A 16459-nucleotide genomic window follows, 5' to 3' on the forward strand; every position below is an offset into this window, starting at 1 on the left:
CAGTTGTAGGATAGATGTGCAGAAGTTTGCCTTTAGCCAACAGGTGGTTGATTGCTGGAACAAACTTCCATTTCTATCGCTGTAGAAGTTGATAGCTTAAACAGATTCAAGGACTACAGAAACATTTGGAGCGAGTGGATGGGTAAAATGAGAAGGGTCTGTTTGTTGTTTTTTTTTTTCTGGCTGATGCTATATAAGCTTGCTTTCTTGTATCATGTGCCCTTGCTAATACTAATGCTGACTTCTGCTTCTGTGCTAATTGCAGGAATTTCACATTCTACTCCATTTCATTCTGTAACAACATTGAGCCATATTTGTCACCAAACACCATTAAGACACTGATCTGTCACTTCATCCCGGGCTTCTTTGATATTGCTGATTGCTTTCATAATGTTGTAATTTTTCCAGAAATCATTGATCGACTGTTGTATTTCATCATTAGCCTCAATCTGTTGACTAAAAGTGCATCTCAGATAGTAGGCTTTAAAGATTGCTATAATGCCCTGATCCATTGATTGTAACAGCGAAGTTGTGTTTGGCATGAGTAACAGCACTAAATTGTGCATGTTTGAAGTGAGCCAAGATTTGAAGGTTGACCTGGTGCATTGTCCAGTAGCAAAAGTGCCTTGGGTTTGAAATTATTTCGTTCAAAATAACATTGGACAGCAGACAAAAATAGTTGACAAACCAATGGGTAAAAAGCCATGTCACCCAGGCCTTTCCATTCGATTTCCATGTTACCGCCAAATTAGGTTTGGAGGATCCTTTCATAGCTCGAGGCGTTTCGGAATGGTAAACAAGCATTGGTTTTAGCTTCATATCCCCAGATGCATTCGCACCCAACAACAGTGTTAATCGGTCCTTGTCTTCTTTAAACCCAGAAGCTCTTTTCTCATCTCAGGAGATGAAAGTTTTGGAGGGCAAGTGTTTCCAGAATAGCCTGCTTTCATCCACATTGAATACCAAATTCTGTGGGTATTTTCCTCGTCCTACTACGGCTTGCAGTTGTGCAGGAAATTCTGCTGCTGCTGCTGCCTGGATGTCGGCATTTATGGCCTGGCCCATCAGTTTAATGCCATGAATTCTTGCACATTTTTTGAATTTCTCAAACCAACTACGAGTAGCCACAAAAGTCTCGGTGGTTTCCTCAGCTTCCTGGGCCTTTAAATGGTAAAATAAGTTGAATGCTTTGTGTTGAATTATCGCCTGGGTGACTGGCATATGACTATGTTTCAATATCATCTACCCAAACACTTATCATTTTTTCCATGTTTTTTATAATGCTACTTTTGGATGCGGTAATGTCACTGACTGATTTAGCACAGACTGCTTACCTTTATCAGCTTGATTTAAAATTGTTTTTAAAGTTGATTGTGGTTAACCCCAATGATTGCAATACATGGCATTTCTTTTCTCCAGCTTCTATCCTCCTTATAATCTGCATTTTGGTTTCTAAAGATATTGTTTTATGTTTTTGTGACATACTGGGAAATTATTATTTATTTCATTTAATAATTATTATTTAATAATTTCATATCATGCATACAGTAGGTATGCATGATATCAATGACAATTAACACAGCTCTGTATATCATGAAGTGAGTTCTAGGTACATCAAAAATCCCTGCTACAAACTTTTGCATGCGCTGTAGGTGTTTTTTGCCGACTTCGTTATAAAGGAGCTTCGTTACCAGAGGATTTGTTAACTGAGGTATTACTGTAAATTAAAAGAGAAGTCTTCGCAAAAAATAATTCAGTAACCTAACTTCTCTCCCTAACATAAAATTTGGTTACATAAACAAATAATCCAAAGAATCTTTTTCAGTAACCTAACTTCTCTCCCTAACATAAAATTTCATTACATGAACCAAAAACAGGTACAGATACTTACAGAAAATTTACCTGTCTGTCTGATAGCTGTAGAAAAGTGTATAGACACATTAGCATTAGTAAAGGCAGATGATGTAAGAAAGCAAGCTTATATAGCATCAATCAAAAAAAAAAAAAAAAAAACCTCATTTTATCCTAACATAAAATTTATCCACTCACTCGAAATATTTGTCTAGTCGTGCCTTGAATCTATTTAAGCTATCAACTTCTACAATGATGGAAGTTTTTCCAGCAATTAACCACCCGCTGGCTAAAGGCAAACTTCTGCACATCTGTCCTACAACTGTCTTTCCTCAATTTGAATTTATGCCCTCTCAGGCAATTATTATGAAGAAAGGGAAGAATCCCATCAGCATTGAGAATGCTGATGGGATTCTCAATGGTGCAGGTTGCTTAGCCTCCAGACACAGTAATTTACAAAATTTAAGCCTTTCTTCATAAGAGCAACCCTTTGTTCCATTCACTAATCTTGTTACCCTTCTCTGTACTCACTCCAACAGCTCTACATCTTTCTTAAAATGAGACCTCCAGACCTGTATACGGTACTCAAGGTGTGGCCTGACCATTGCCTTATACAAGGGGATAATTACCTCCTTATCCATGCTAGAAAAATTCCTGTATATCATTGACAAGACACCATGAGCTACTCTTGCAGACCATCTGCACTACTCAGAAAACTTCATATCCATCTGCACAATTACCGCATGTACTTTTCACTTTACCTCTCTCAGTGTAGTACCACACAGTTGATACGTTAATCTGGGGTTACTGCTTCCCATATGTGGTACTTTACATTTGTCAATGTTAAGCTTCAGTTGCCACCTCTCAGCCCATCTACTCAACTTTTCTAGATCCTGTTGCAGCAGTGTACTCTCATTAATGTCATTAACAACCCTGCTGACTCATTATGTTTATCAACTACTTGAGCAGGATAATCAGTAGTCAAACCATCTATGTTAAGTGGACCAATATGATTCATCCCCTTCCTTCTAGAATTTACATAAGTAAAGAACTCTTTGCTGTTTTTCTTTGCATCCTTTGCCAAAGATTTCTCGTAATCTGCCTTTGCCTGCCTAACCTCTGTTGTGACTTGGTTACAGACCAGCTTATATCTATCATAGGCTTCCGTGTCACCTGTTAATTTATATGTATCCCATGCATTTTTCTTCTCTGTGACATGTCTAATTAGTTCATCTGACATCCATATAGGTGTAAATCTTGAACATTTATTTCTTAGTTGGTATGAAAAACCTAATAGCTTCCAAGATTAATTCTTTACATGCTTCCCATTTTGAATTTACTGTTGGTAACAGCATCATGTAATTTAAATAGTGTCTCAGACCACCGTAGTCACCTTTATGAAAGCAAAAACCCTTCCCTTTACCTCTGATAGTAGTTACCTCTTTGAATAAATACCACTTCAGTACACTGTGATCACTGCCACCTAGTGGTTCCTTTATCTGCAGATTTTTAATGCATGAAGAATCACTACTGATCATCAGATCAAGAGTATTACTCCCTCTAGTTGCTTCGCGAACATGCTGCTGTAGAAAACAATTATCCATTAAATCCACAGAAGTCTTGCTAGTGTGTGAGTGACCAACCAACAAATTCCAGTTAATATCTTGGAAATTAAAATCCCCCATTATAAGACACTCTGATTTACTGCCCCACTCTATTTCTCTGTATAGTTGTTTATTATACTCATCAGAGTCACTCCTACTCTCAATTTTGCTTTCCCAGTGCTTATGTCACACTAAACTGACTCGACACTGCATTGTCCAGCCATGTCGATTGGCTGTACTTCCTTGGATTTTGTCATAGACACAGTTATGTTTTTAATCATACCACTCATAATCAAATCCCTATAGTTTCTCATGATCAGATTTTAGATGATCAGAATGGTAATACCCATATGAACACAATGCACTCCTTGTTAATTCCCCAAGTTTCTGAATGACGACATACCATCCTTCGCAATTTCAACCACAAACATACAATTTAATTTCGGTGATTCATCAAACTCCGTAGTTGATTCCTTTCTCCAGTGTAGTCAATCTTAGCAACAAAAAAATTTCAGTTATGGAATTTAATTTTTTAAAGACAAGTCTAACTTTTAAGCAAAAGAAATTACATTATTAGATTTCCTTGCTCACCTTCATTCTGGTTTGCACAGGCAAAAGAACACCATTAATAATAAGTTATGCAGATGCTAAGAAATGTTAACTATGACAGGATTTACAATAAAAAAAATCATAAAAGACAATCTTATGAAAGAATTAAAAAGCACTGGCTACAGTTCACAAAAAATACAAAGGCATCCATATTTCTACAGCTGTTAAAGGGTACATTACTGTAGTATTAATGCAGAGGTTGCATTAACAAAATTGAAGACCTCATGATGGACACAGAAACTTACAAAGATATTTTTTAAAAAAAAGTGTTACCCTTAACATCAAAATAAAACTGAAGTAACTCTTGGACAACAGTTAAATCGTTGAAGATCTGAACTCCAACAATTTGAATACTCCCTATATCTGCTAATATTAAAATTCAAAAGGATGGTTTTTCAGCTAACCCCCCATGATAAGCTGAATTCGGTCTGGTCAGAACATTAAAACAGGTTATACCCTCAAACTCAACTATTTAAAATATCAGATGACCTTATCAAAAAACTAGAGCAAGTAGAACCAAAAGACATACTCATGTATTTAATGCTAACTCTGTGCTTACATCTGTTCCTCTGAAGAAGCAATTGAACAAAATCATTCACCAAAGGGTTGTTATGAGTTTTATGAGACTGATGTGTATCACAGATTTACTTTACTTATAGATCTGTCAGTGGGCAAAGCATTCATCTCCTAAGATTCCTTTCATTGAGATCTCAAGCTTAATGGGCTGTCCTTTGTCTTATTTTTTGTCAAAAATATTCAAAAAAATATTGAAACTTCCTAAAACAAATCAATTCTGCTCCTAAGTTTTTGAGTATGTTGTTCTCTCCATTTGGAGCCACTCCACAGAGAAATTACAAGAATTTTTTATCAAGCTCAGCAAATGATACCCACAAATATTTAAAATGGAAATTTAAGTGAAGCAGAAACTGTCTTTTCTGGACATTCTTTCGACCAGGGAGTAAATAATAAATGTCAATAAATAATATAAGAAATAAATAATTAGAACTCTAGAATAGACAAATCAGTGTTCTGGCAGCCATGAGAGACAGGAATTCTTTTAAACTTGAAATTCCTTATCTTTCTGTCCATTCCCCAAAAATTTGGGTCATTAAATCAGAATTTTGAAAACCTCTGGACTGTACCAAACATGAATCCGATTTTACTGTGTATATTTTGGTGACAGTTTTACTTCTTATAGCTTAATATAGTATTTTTCAGCCCAAATATCTGTTATTATTTTAGCTTTGGAATTAATTTCATTACATTTCTTTTATATATAATTATATATTTATATAATTCCAAGATATATATTTTTTTTTTTTTTTCAATTAGATGGGATTTTGCACACTGTAATATATAAAATCCCATAGATATGATTTATTATTTCCTCCTGAGATCAGCTAACTACAGCCCCAATTAAAGAGGCCTATAGAACTTCCTCCAGTCCATGATGGTACTCAAGTCCAGACCAAATGAGTGAAACCACTAGGTGGCAACAGGTGTGTGTGTGTGTGTGTGTGTGTGTGTGTGTGTGTGTGTGTGTGTGTGTGTGTGTGTGTGTGTGTGTGTGTGTGTGTGTGTGTGTGTGTGTGTGTGCGTGATATTTGAAATGAATCGGTCATAAATGGCAAAGACATTAACAGTTGCAATGTTATTTATTATTATTATTATTAGCCATACAGGGCAAGGAAACCTGAAGCTTATGCTGCACCAGCCAAAAAAAAATTCCTGAGTTACCTTAGAGAGAGAGCAAGTGTCAGAAGTAGAAAGGAAACACCAAGAAAAGGAAGAACGATGATATCCAGCTCAGAACCCTGGGTGTGCCAAGCCCATACTCACCAGATGTGAGCCCCTGGAGTAAAATGTGATGAAGAAGACAGTCCAACCAGTGATGGTCAAAACAATTTCAAGAAATGGTATGTCCCCTGTTGCTGCTGGGGCATTTGTAAGGTTTATGAAGTTTTTTAAGAGGTCCCACATTGGGATCAGCAAAAAACTTTATTTGCTTTAATAATCCATGAACTTAATTGCCCCAATAAATAATGAACTTCATTTGGCCCATTAAATCAGAAGATTTTCCATGTTCATTTGAAACTCTAAGCATATAAAATTCAGAGTGCACAAGTGCTGAAACTAAGTGAGCATCCAAGCTAAAAGACATGCAGACAGGCCCCACTGGATTGAAAATGACACTGGTTACTTGGACAATGTTACTAATATACACACCTACAGAATTCTGGACAGTGAAAATTCATGTCATTTGAGGGGATAGTTCCAAGTTGAATGTGTGATGCAAAATTTTTTTGTCCCAGAGTGATTCGCTCTTTTCTCCTTTCATGAAAGACATTCAGCAGTGCTAATTATCTGGATATGCTTCAGTGGTTTTCTGTACTGTAGATGTTCCTTCTACGGTACAAAAAATCAGTTGGAATGGAATTGAATATTATTTTGTCATCTTCCAGGCCTCAGATATAGCCCATGTGGAAACCTATTAATGTTCTTGTTTATACTCCAGCACGACCACCATGTCAGTGGAGTTTACAATAAATCAGTCAATACGAATGTTAATTATATTTAGTAGTCATGGACTTGAACACCAGTCTACTCAAAGAGCATGTGGCACTGCACTTGCACTCCTGACCACTCGGCTACATCAGGCCTCTATGTCTGTATGGAAACTTTTTGAACTATCATTTCAAATAAAATAAACCATTTCCTTTTATTTGATAATGTGTGTTTACAGCTTTTCTTCATATAGTAGTTTTTAATGTCAATAATAATCTATACACGTCCTGTGGATAAATCATCAAAAAATTGAATAATGTTGCCATTTTCCATGTGAACCATATGCCTGATGTATCTGCAAAGCAAATCAGTCCATAGTTTTAATTGAATGGCCCAGAGTTATAAAAGTTGGATGCTAGTGTATGCTAAAAAATCATTTCATCTACAAATGTGGCATTTTGGAGATTAGCATTAGTAGAGGCATATGATGCAAGAAAGCAAGCTTATGCAGCATCAGCCAGAAAAAAAAAAAAAAAAAAAAAACTTCCACTTCACCCCTCTGTTCGTTCGAAATACCTGTCCAGCTGAGCCTTAAATTTATTTAGGCTATCAACTTCCACAACAAGGGATGGAAGTCTGTTCCACCAACCAACTACCCGCTAGCTAAAGACAAATTTCTGGACATCTATCCTACATCTGTCTTTCCTCCATTTGCCCTCTCAGGTGATTATTCTGAGCAAGAGGCAGAATCCCATCAGTGTAGCTAATCCCATAAAATCCCATTAAGTGTAGCTAAGAGAAGTTAACTAGAGAAACGTCATGTGTACTTTATAAACAACAATGTACCAAAAAAAAAATTTTTTTTAAGAAAATAATATTAAAATGATTTTTTAAAATCATATTTAATTTCATATTCATAGTGCACAAAATTTGTTTTTCTGCATAAATAAAACCACTTTATGAAAAAAAAAAGAAAAATAGGGCTTTTTTTAAATAACAGTACATGATATGGTAATTTCACATTTATTTTTATAATAATCTTCATCATCATCTCAAGAATTTAGGCCAGATGGCCTGTTCCGGTCTCAGTCCATCTTTTCCTTGAATGTCCTGGATCTCTTCTTCCAACTGGCCGATATTTCATAATCTTCTTTGGTAATCTTGCTGGATGCATCCTATCCAAATGATTAATCCATTTTCCTCTGTATTTGTAGGTTCTATCTATTATTGGATCAATACCTAATTCTTTACGAATCTCAGAACTTTTCTTCTTCTTGTCCAATAATCTATAGCCACTGGTTCGGCAAATAAATTTCATTTTAGCAGTTTTCTCATATTTTGATTTAATTGTCCAAGTTTCACTTCCGTAGAGTAAAGTGGGTCTTACTATCACCTTATAAGCTTTAATCCTTGTATGCTTTTGAACTTTGTTTGGTTTTAGGATATTGTCAATTAAACCTGTAACTTTTAGAAAATTGGAAAGTTTTAATTCTATATCTTTTTCTTCAACATAAGAAAGATAACATCCAAGATACTTGAATGAATTTACTTGTTCCAAAAATTTCTTGTTACTATTTTCTATTACTGTTTTACTTCTGATTGGATTACCTTTAAATGCCATAACTTTAGTCTTTTCATTTTAAATTTTCATTCCAAATGTTTTAGCAATGTTGTTCAAGGTAAAAATTGATTTTTGGAGTTCATCTTCATTCTGAGCTATTATTATTTGATCATCCACAACTAATAAAGTATTTAATTTAGTTACTCTATCAATTTTAAAACCACCATATTTTTCCATTCTTTGACTATTGCATTTATATGAATATTAAACAGAGATGGTGACATTGGGCATCCTTGATGAACTTCTCGATTGATTACTTTCCATTCAGTTATACCAGAGTTAGACTTTATTGAAATTCTGTTATTATGATAGACATCCACTATAGCATTTAATAATTGATTAGGGACATTTAATTGTTTTAAAATTTCCCATAATCTTCCTCTAGAAACCATATTATTACTTCTAGCTATGTAGTACAAGGAAGCCTGAGGCTTATGCTGCACCAGCTAAAAAAAAATTTCCAAGTTACCCAGAGAGAGATAGAGAGAGAAGTAGAAAGGAATCACTAAGAAGAGAACAATGATTATATCCAGCTCTGGACCCTGGGTGTGCCAAGCCCATGAAAGCTTTTGTGAAATGTGTTTCAATATTATATTCTCTGTGCTTTTCTCTATTAAAATTTTTAATGTAAAAGCTGGATTAATACAGGAACTTTGCTTCCTAAATACATTTTGTTCAGTGATATAATCAGTACTATAAAAAACTTTTATAAATATATATATAAAAAAAAACTCTTGCTGTTCACTGGTAGTTTTGTTTTAAAACATGTTTAAGATAAACTTACAGGGTATTAATTTCTTTCAGGTATAGTTTGGCTTCTAATATTAACATTTACATTTTTTTTTCTCCATTTCAGGAATCAGATTAAATTTTGGATATACAGGTATGAATACAGTTACTCGGTTATTGTTATCAGTTGATATTTTTCTGCCAAATATGTGTATGTGCTAGTACATTTAAATTTATTACTGACTTTCTATAATCACTACAGCTAATAATTCCAGCTATAATCGTTTTAACTGGCTTCCATTGCAAATCATAGGAAAATGTTAAAGCCTTTCCTTTAACATTTAACAAGTGATTCATTATTTAACAAGAGATTATTAACAGTTATTAGGAGATGAAAAACTGTTCTCTTTTAGTAAGTATATTTTCAGCATTTACTAAAAATGCTGCAAATGTATTATACTTGTATGGATACCACTATTATTTTGGGAAAGTAGTAGAAATTATTTAATGGGTTGAGAAGAAATTTCCTTATGCTCTGATAAAACATTATTCATAAACTTCCTAACTAAATTAATACAAAGGGTACTAGGGAAGTTTTGCAATACAGCTTTGTTTATTTAATTTTTTCAAAGTAATTTCCTCTACATTCAATACACCTCTCCATCCTCCGAAACCAATCTTTAAACCATTTCTGCCAAGTTTCACTAGGGAGTAAAGCACACTCGTTGTCCCAAGCCCGTAGAAGGTCCTCATCACTGGAAAACCGCCTCCCTTTTAGCTTCATTTTCACATGCGGGAACAGTGCAAAGTCACAGGAAGCAAGGTCTGGACTGTAGGGAGGGTGCTCGAGAAGTTTCAGTCCTGTCGTGGTCAAATATTCGGTGCAGGCTTTGGCACGGTGAGCTGCAGCATTATCGTGATGGAGGTACCAGGTGTCCATTCTTGACTTTGGCCGCAGGTTCTTCATAGATCCAATGACTTTAGGCAGGCATTGTTCAGTATACCACTTAGCTGTGACTGTCTTCTGCGTGTCCAAAATGACACGTTCCACAATTCCACTCGATTTGAAAAATACAGCTATCATTTTCTTCTTTACAGATCGGGATTTTCTGACAGTTACGGGTGTGTCGTCATCATCAAAGACCCAAACTTTGTTTTGAGCCTTGGTCGGCAGATCGTAATAGTACAGCCAAGTCTCGTCACCTGTCACGATGTTGTTCACATACCGAGATTGTCCCTTATCAAACTTTTTTAACATCTCCCGGCACCAAGTCACACGTCGTGTCATCTGCTCTTCAGTCACTTGATGCGGCACCCAGAGAGAACAAAGTTTCTTCACGTGCAAATGATCTTGCAGAATCGAACGAATTGCTGGTGCATTTCGGCCCAAAGTACCCTCTATCTGTTGGTAGGTCACTCGCCTGTTTTCGTCAAGCATTTTCCTCACAGCAGTAACGTTTTCCTCCGTAACTGACGTTCGTGGCCTTCCCGGCCTCTCAGAATCCTCCAGAGTGAAATTTCCCCTTTGGAATTCTCTATACCACCTGAATATCGTTGTACGATGTGGACAATCATCATCTAGTGCAAGAGTCATTTCTTCTAAGCACTGGTCTATGGTTAAACCACGCACGAAATTATACCGCAAAACTGTCCTTATCTCATTTCGTGACCACGATGCCATCGCAAGCACTTTACACTCTCACTACTAATGAATAACTGAGCCCATCGACTTGGCGGGGCGGCTACTATGCACGTATGAACATGTCTCAACATGCAGCAACAAGCAGCTTCCTGTGATTCATTGTTGCATCATATTGCAAAACTTTCCTAGTACCCTTCGTATAACTAGCTTTACATGCACAAAAAAGCACTCTAACTGTAGGAATGAGGCATCAGTAGCATTCCCAAGAAAATTACATTCAAGAACAGCATATTGCTTGCTAAAAAAATCAGAATAATGTTAATTAAGTGCAAGACATTTTATTTTATGACTGACAATTCAGTGCACAAAAATTCGGCAAGTGGCAGTTTGGTGTATGTACAAGGCATTTATATGCATAGGATGCATATAAATTATCAGGTGACACAGAAGCCTTACCACCACCAGCCAACATCCATTTTACTGTCCAACTTCAAACTCACAGAACCAACTTCTCATCTTTATCGTTTATTCATTCAGTTGCCATTTTCTGGAACAACCTTCCTTCATACGTATTTCCTGAAAATTACAGTCTACAGAAGTTCGTCTAATGTCAACAAATATCTTCTTTGGGCTTCTCAACCTCCAACCCAAGCACTGTACTGAGTACTATAGGTTCTAATACCTCTCTTGTATGGGGTTTTCATTAAAAAAAAAAAAGAAAAAAAAAAAGAGAGATATAAGCTAGTCTGTAATCAAGTCACAAAGGAGGTTAGGCAGGCGAAGCCAGATTGCGAGAAATCTTTGGCAGAGGATGCAAAGAAAAACATACAGGAGTTCTTTACTTATGTAAACTCTAGAAGGAAAGGGATTAATCACATTGGTCCACATACCATACGTGGTTTGACTATTGATGGTCATGCTCAGGTAGCTGATTAAACTAAATGAGTATATTGCATTTACATTCACACATGAGGAGTTATTCAAGGAGGGAAAGGCCAGAAATTTATCAAACTCAACAAGGAGCTAAGTGATTTTTTAATAATAACTGAGAGCAAAGTGGAGGAGAAATTGTTGAAATTAAACATAAGGAAGGCACCTGGGATGGATGGGATCTATCCAGTAATATTAAAAGAGGCAGCAAAGGAAGTAAGCAAACACATAGCCATAATTTTGAAAGCTACCTTGGACTTAGGGAAGATCCCCATGGATGGGAGCTGTGCAAATGTGTCCCCAATTCACAAAGGGGGATCAAAGGCTGACAAAGGTAATTACAGACCTGTCAGTCTAACTTCTTTTCCGGGTAAAATAATGGAGTCAAAGGTTAAGGAAGTGATGCAGGATCATGTAGACAAGACTGCAGTTATAGTTCAGACACAATGTGGGTTTGTTAAGGTGAAGTCTTGTCTGACAAATTTCATTGGTTACTATAATGTGGGGCACCTCCATAGCCAGATGGGCAGGAGCAGCAGTATGTAGCACATGCTTCTTGATTAGACCGGGATTCGAGCCCGTGATCCACCAAATACAGAGGATGTGGAAAGGTCAGGGAATAACCACTGCATATCCCCGGAGCAATATGGCCTTAGTTGCTAATTCTCCTTAAATCCAAAATAACAATTATGATGTGGTCACAAAGAAATTGGATGCAAAGAATAATTTTGATATCACATACTTGGATTTCAGGAAAGCTTTTGATACTGTGGCACATGGAAGACTACTGTATAAATTGGAGCAGTATGGCATTAAGGCAAATTGCTACAATGGATAAAAGGATGGTTGAGTGGGAGAAGCCAGAGAGAGTGGTCATCATTGGACACTGTTTTTTATGGACTAATGTTATTAGTGGAGTGCCCCAGGGTTCTGTGTTGGGCCCATTCTTGTTTTCAGTATTTATCAACGAAGTTCATGAAGGCATATCAAGGTTAATGTCTAAGTTTGCAGATGATACGTAGGTTGGCAGGGTTGTTAATGACAGTAATGATAGTACACTATCATTACTGGTTGATATTTCACCGGTTGATGAAAGTCATCTACCACCATTCAGGTGGTAGATGACTTTCATCAACCGGTGAAATACCACCACTTTGCTTATTGGAGGCTTGAAGTGGTGAAACCCATGTTTAGTCTCTAGAGCAAAGTTTCCGGCATCCCCCTCCCCCCATACTTCTCCTTCAACCCATGCATGGTACTAAATACTATAGGTTTGATGCCTTTCCTGTTTGGGGTTTTCATAAAAAAAAAAAAACACTACTACAAAAGGATCTAGAAATGTTCAGCAGATGGGCCGAGAGGTGACAACTGAAGTTTAACATTGACAAATGTAAAATATTGCATATGGGTATTAACCCCACAATAGTAGTAGTAGTAGTAGTATTGGAGGCATGTGATGCAAGAAAGCAAGTGTATGAGCTTATGTAGCATCAGCCAAAATAATAATAATAAATAAATAAATTTCACACATTCCCCCGAAAGGTTTGTGAAGTTCCTCCTTGAATTTATTTAAGCCATCAACTTCCACAACGACAGATGGAAGTTTGTTCAAGCAATTAACCACCCACTGGTTAAAGGTAAATTTCCGCATATCTATTCTACGGTTGTCTTTCCTCGATTGAATTTATGCCCCCTTAGGTTCGTAATCTGAGAGCAGAAGAATCCCATTAGGAATTCAGCATGCTCAACCCATTCAAGGCCTTATATACCTCAATCAGATCACCTCACAGGTGCATAGTCTCCAGCCACAGCAATTTGCAAAACTTAAGCCTTTCTTGGAAAGAGGCCCCCTGCATTCCCCTCAACATCCTACAGACCTCTACGCAGTACTCAAGATATGGCCTGACCATTGCCTTATACAAAGGGATAATCACCTCCTTTTACTAGAAAAATTCCTCTATATCATTGACAATACCCCATGACTTGCTCTGGAAGCCTGTTTGCATAGCTCAGAAAACTTCATATCTGCCTGCACAATTATTCCCATATCTTTTACATTTTCTACCAGCCTAAGTGTAGTACCGCACAGTTGGTACATTCCTCTGGGATTACTTCTACCCATGTGCAGTACTTTACATTTGTCAATGCAAACATTTGAAGTTTAACATTTGTCAATGTTAAACTTCAGTTGCCACTTCTCAGCCCATCTGCCCTAATTTTCTAGATCCTGTTCCAGTAGCACACTGCCATTATGTCAATCACAACCCTGCCAACCTTTGTATCATCTACAAACTTTGCCATTAAGCCAGATATACCTTCATCAATATCATTGATAAACTTCTGCTGCCTCTAATACAACTGGATAGATCCCAGGTGCCTTTTTTTATGTTTAAATTCAACAATTTCTCCTCCACTTTGCTCTCAGTCATTAAAAATCACTTAGCTCCCTGTTAGAGTTTGATAAACTTCTGGCACTCTCCTCATTTGTGAATGTAGATGCAAAATAGTCACTTAGTTTATCAGCCACCTGAGCATTATCATCAGTAGTCAACCCATCCATCTATATTAAGTGGTCCAATCTGATTCATCCCTGTCCTTCTAGAGTTTACATAAGTAAAGAACTCTTTGCTGTTTTTCTTTGCATCCTTTGCCATGGATTTCTCATAATCTGCCTTTGACTGCCTAACCTCTTTTGTGACGTGATTACAGACTAGTTTATATCTGCTATAGGCGTCTGTGTCACCTGATACTTTATATCCATACCATACATTTTTCTTTTCTGCCATGAGCCTCATTATGTGACATCCATTTAGGCCTAAACCTTGAACAGTATTTCATAGTTGGAATGAAAAGCCTAGTAACCTCCAAAATTAATTCCTGAAGGCTTCCCATTTAGAATTCAACATTGATAACATCATCAATTGATCCCACTGTACAGAATTTAAAAACTGTCTGAGATCCCTGTATTCACTTTTACAAAAGCAATAGCCCTTCCCTTTAACCTTGATGGTATTTACATCTTTAAGTAATTCCCACATCAGCACATTGTGATCACTGTCACCCAGTGGTTCCTTTATCTGCAAATTCTTAATGCATGAATAATCACGGCTGATAATCAGATCAAGAGTATTACTCCCTCTGGTTGCCTCTCGAACATGTTGCTATAGAAAAGAGTCATCCAATAAATTCACAAAAGTCTTGCTAGTGTGCGAATGACCAACCCACAAGTTCCAGTAGATATCTGGAAAGTTAAATCCCCCATTATAAGACATTCTGATTTACTGGCCCACTCTATTTCTCTGCACAATTGCTCATTATACTCATCAGATTCATTAGGCCTATGACACACACACCTACTCTCATTTTTCCTTTCCCAGTGTTTAACAGACCAAACTGACTCAACATTGCATTGTCCACCAACTTCCTTCCTGTCTTGTCTATCCTTTCTGTACACATTGTACTCCTCTAATTTCAATTCTGCACTGCTTATGTCTGTGTGATACCATGTCTCTTATATCCCAACAATATCTGTCTTTGATGTCTTGACTAGCACTTCAAGCTCATCAAATTTATTAACTATACACCTAGCATTGATGTACATGCAAGTATATATGCACTTGTTTCTACTCTTAGTTACCCTAACACAGCCCATGTATTTATTTGTTCCACTATAACTCCCAGCAGTCCTGGAAATCTCCATTGTCTTGCTTTCCAGGCTGCTGCTCATTCTAATAGAAGTATAGATATTATATACTTGGATAGGCTTTTGATACTGCTACTACACATGGAAGACTGCTGCACAAATTGGAGCAGTGTGGCATTGGAGGCAAATTGCTGCTATGGATAAAGGGGTGGTTGAAGGGGAGAAGACAGAGAGTGGTAATCAATGAACACTGCTCATCATGGACTAATGTTATTAGTGGAGTCCATCAGAGTTCACTGTTGGGTCCATTATTGTTTTCTGTATTTATAAATAATATTGATGATGGTATATCAAGCTTAATGTCAAAGTTTGCAGAAGATTGGCAAGCTTGTTAAGGACACTATCGATGCTATGCTACTGCAACAGAATCTGGAAAGGTTGGGCTGAGAGGTGGCAAATGAAGTTTAACATTGACAAATGTAAAGTACTACATATGGGAAACAGCAACCTCAGAGCAACGTATCAACTCTGTGGTACTATACTGACAGTGGTAAAGAATGAAAAGGACCTGAGGGTAATTGTGCAGGCAGATATGAAGTTTTCTGAACAGTGCAGACGGGCTGCAAGAGTAACTCATGGTGTCTTGTCAATGATATACAGGAATTTTTCTAACAGGGATAAGGAGGTGATTATTCCCTTGTATAAGGCAATGGTTAGGCCACACCTTGAGTACTGTATACAGGTCTGGAGGCCTCATTTCAAGAGGGATGTAGAGCTGTTGGAGCAAGTACAGAGAAGGGCAACAAGATTAGTGAATAGAACAAAGGGTTGCTCTTACGAAGAAAGGCTTAAATTTTGCAAATTACAGTGTCTGGAGACTAGGCACCGGCGAGGTGATCTGATAGAGGTGTATAAAGCCTTGAATGGTCTGAGCATGCTCAATGCTGATGGGATTCTTCCTCTTTCTCAGAATAATCACCTGAGAGGGCATAAATTCAAATTGAGGAAAGACAGATGTAGGATAGATGTGCGGAAATTTGCCTTTAGCCTGCGGGTAGTTGGTTGGTGCAACAGACTTCCATCCCTTGTTGTGGAAGTTGATAAGCCTAAATAAATTTAAGGCTCATCTGGACAGGTATTTCGAACAAACAGAGGGGTGAAGTGGAAGTTTTTTTGGTTTTTTTTGGCTGATGCTGCATAAGCTTGCTTTCTTGCATCATATGCCTCTACTAATGCTAAATGCTAATGCTAAAGAACAGTGTCCATTAATTACCACTCTGTCTTCTCCCTCTCAACTATCCCTTTACCGATAGCAGCAGTCTGCC

The 16459-nt window shown here is 37.1% G+C and overlaps 1 protein-coding gene across 3 annotated transcripts in view; it reads left to right on the forward strand.

The window, feature by feature from the left end:
- Positions 1 to 16459, forward strand: part of LOC150078191 (voltage-dependent calcium channel subunit alpha-2/delta-2-like) — a 663667-nt gene that overhangs the window by 549177 nt on the left and 98031 nt on the right. For all 3 annotated transcript variants that reach the window (XM_090384688.1, XM_090384689.1, XM_090384690.1), the window contains one exon: positions 9047 to 9073. In XM_090384688.1, coding sequence (XP_090240814.1) covers positions 9047 to 9073 — 27 coding nt within the window. The remainder of the gene's footprint in view (positions 1 to 9046; positions 9074 to 16459) is intronic.

The sequence above is a fragment of the Mastigoproctus giganteus genome, chromosome 11, assembly GCF_048544385.1.
Source record: "Mastigoproctus giganteus isolate SK-2022 chromosome 11, ASM4854438v1, whole genome shotgun sequence".
NCBI lineage: Eukaryota > Metazoa > Arthropoda > Arachnida > Uropygi > Thelyphonidae > Mastigoproctus > Mastigoproctus giganteus.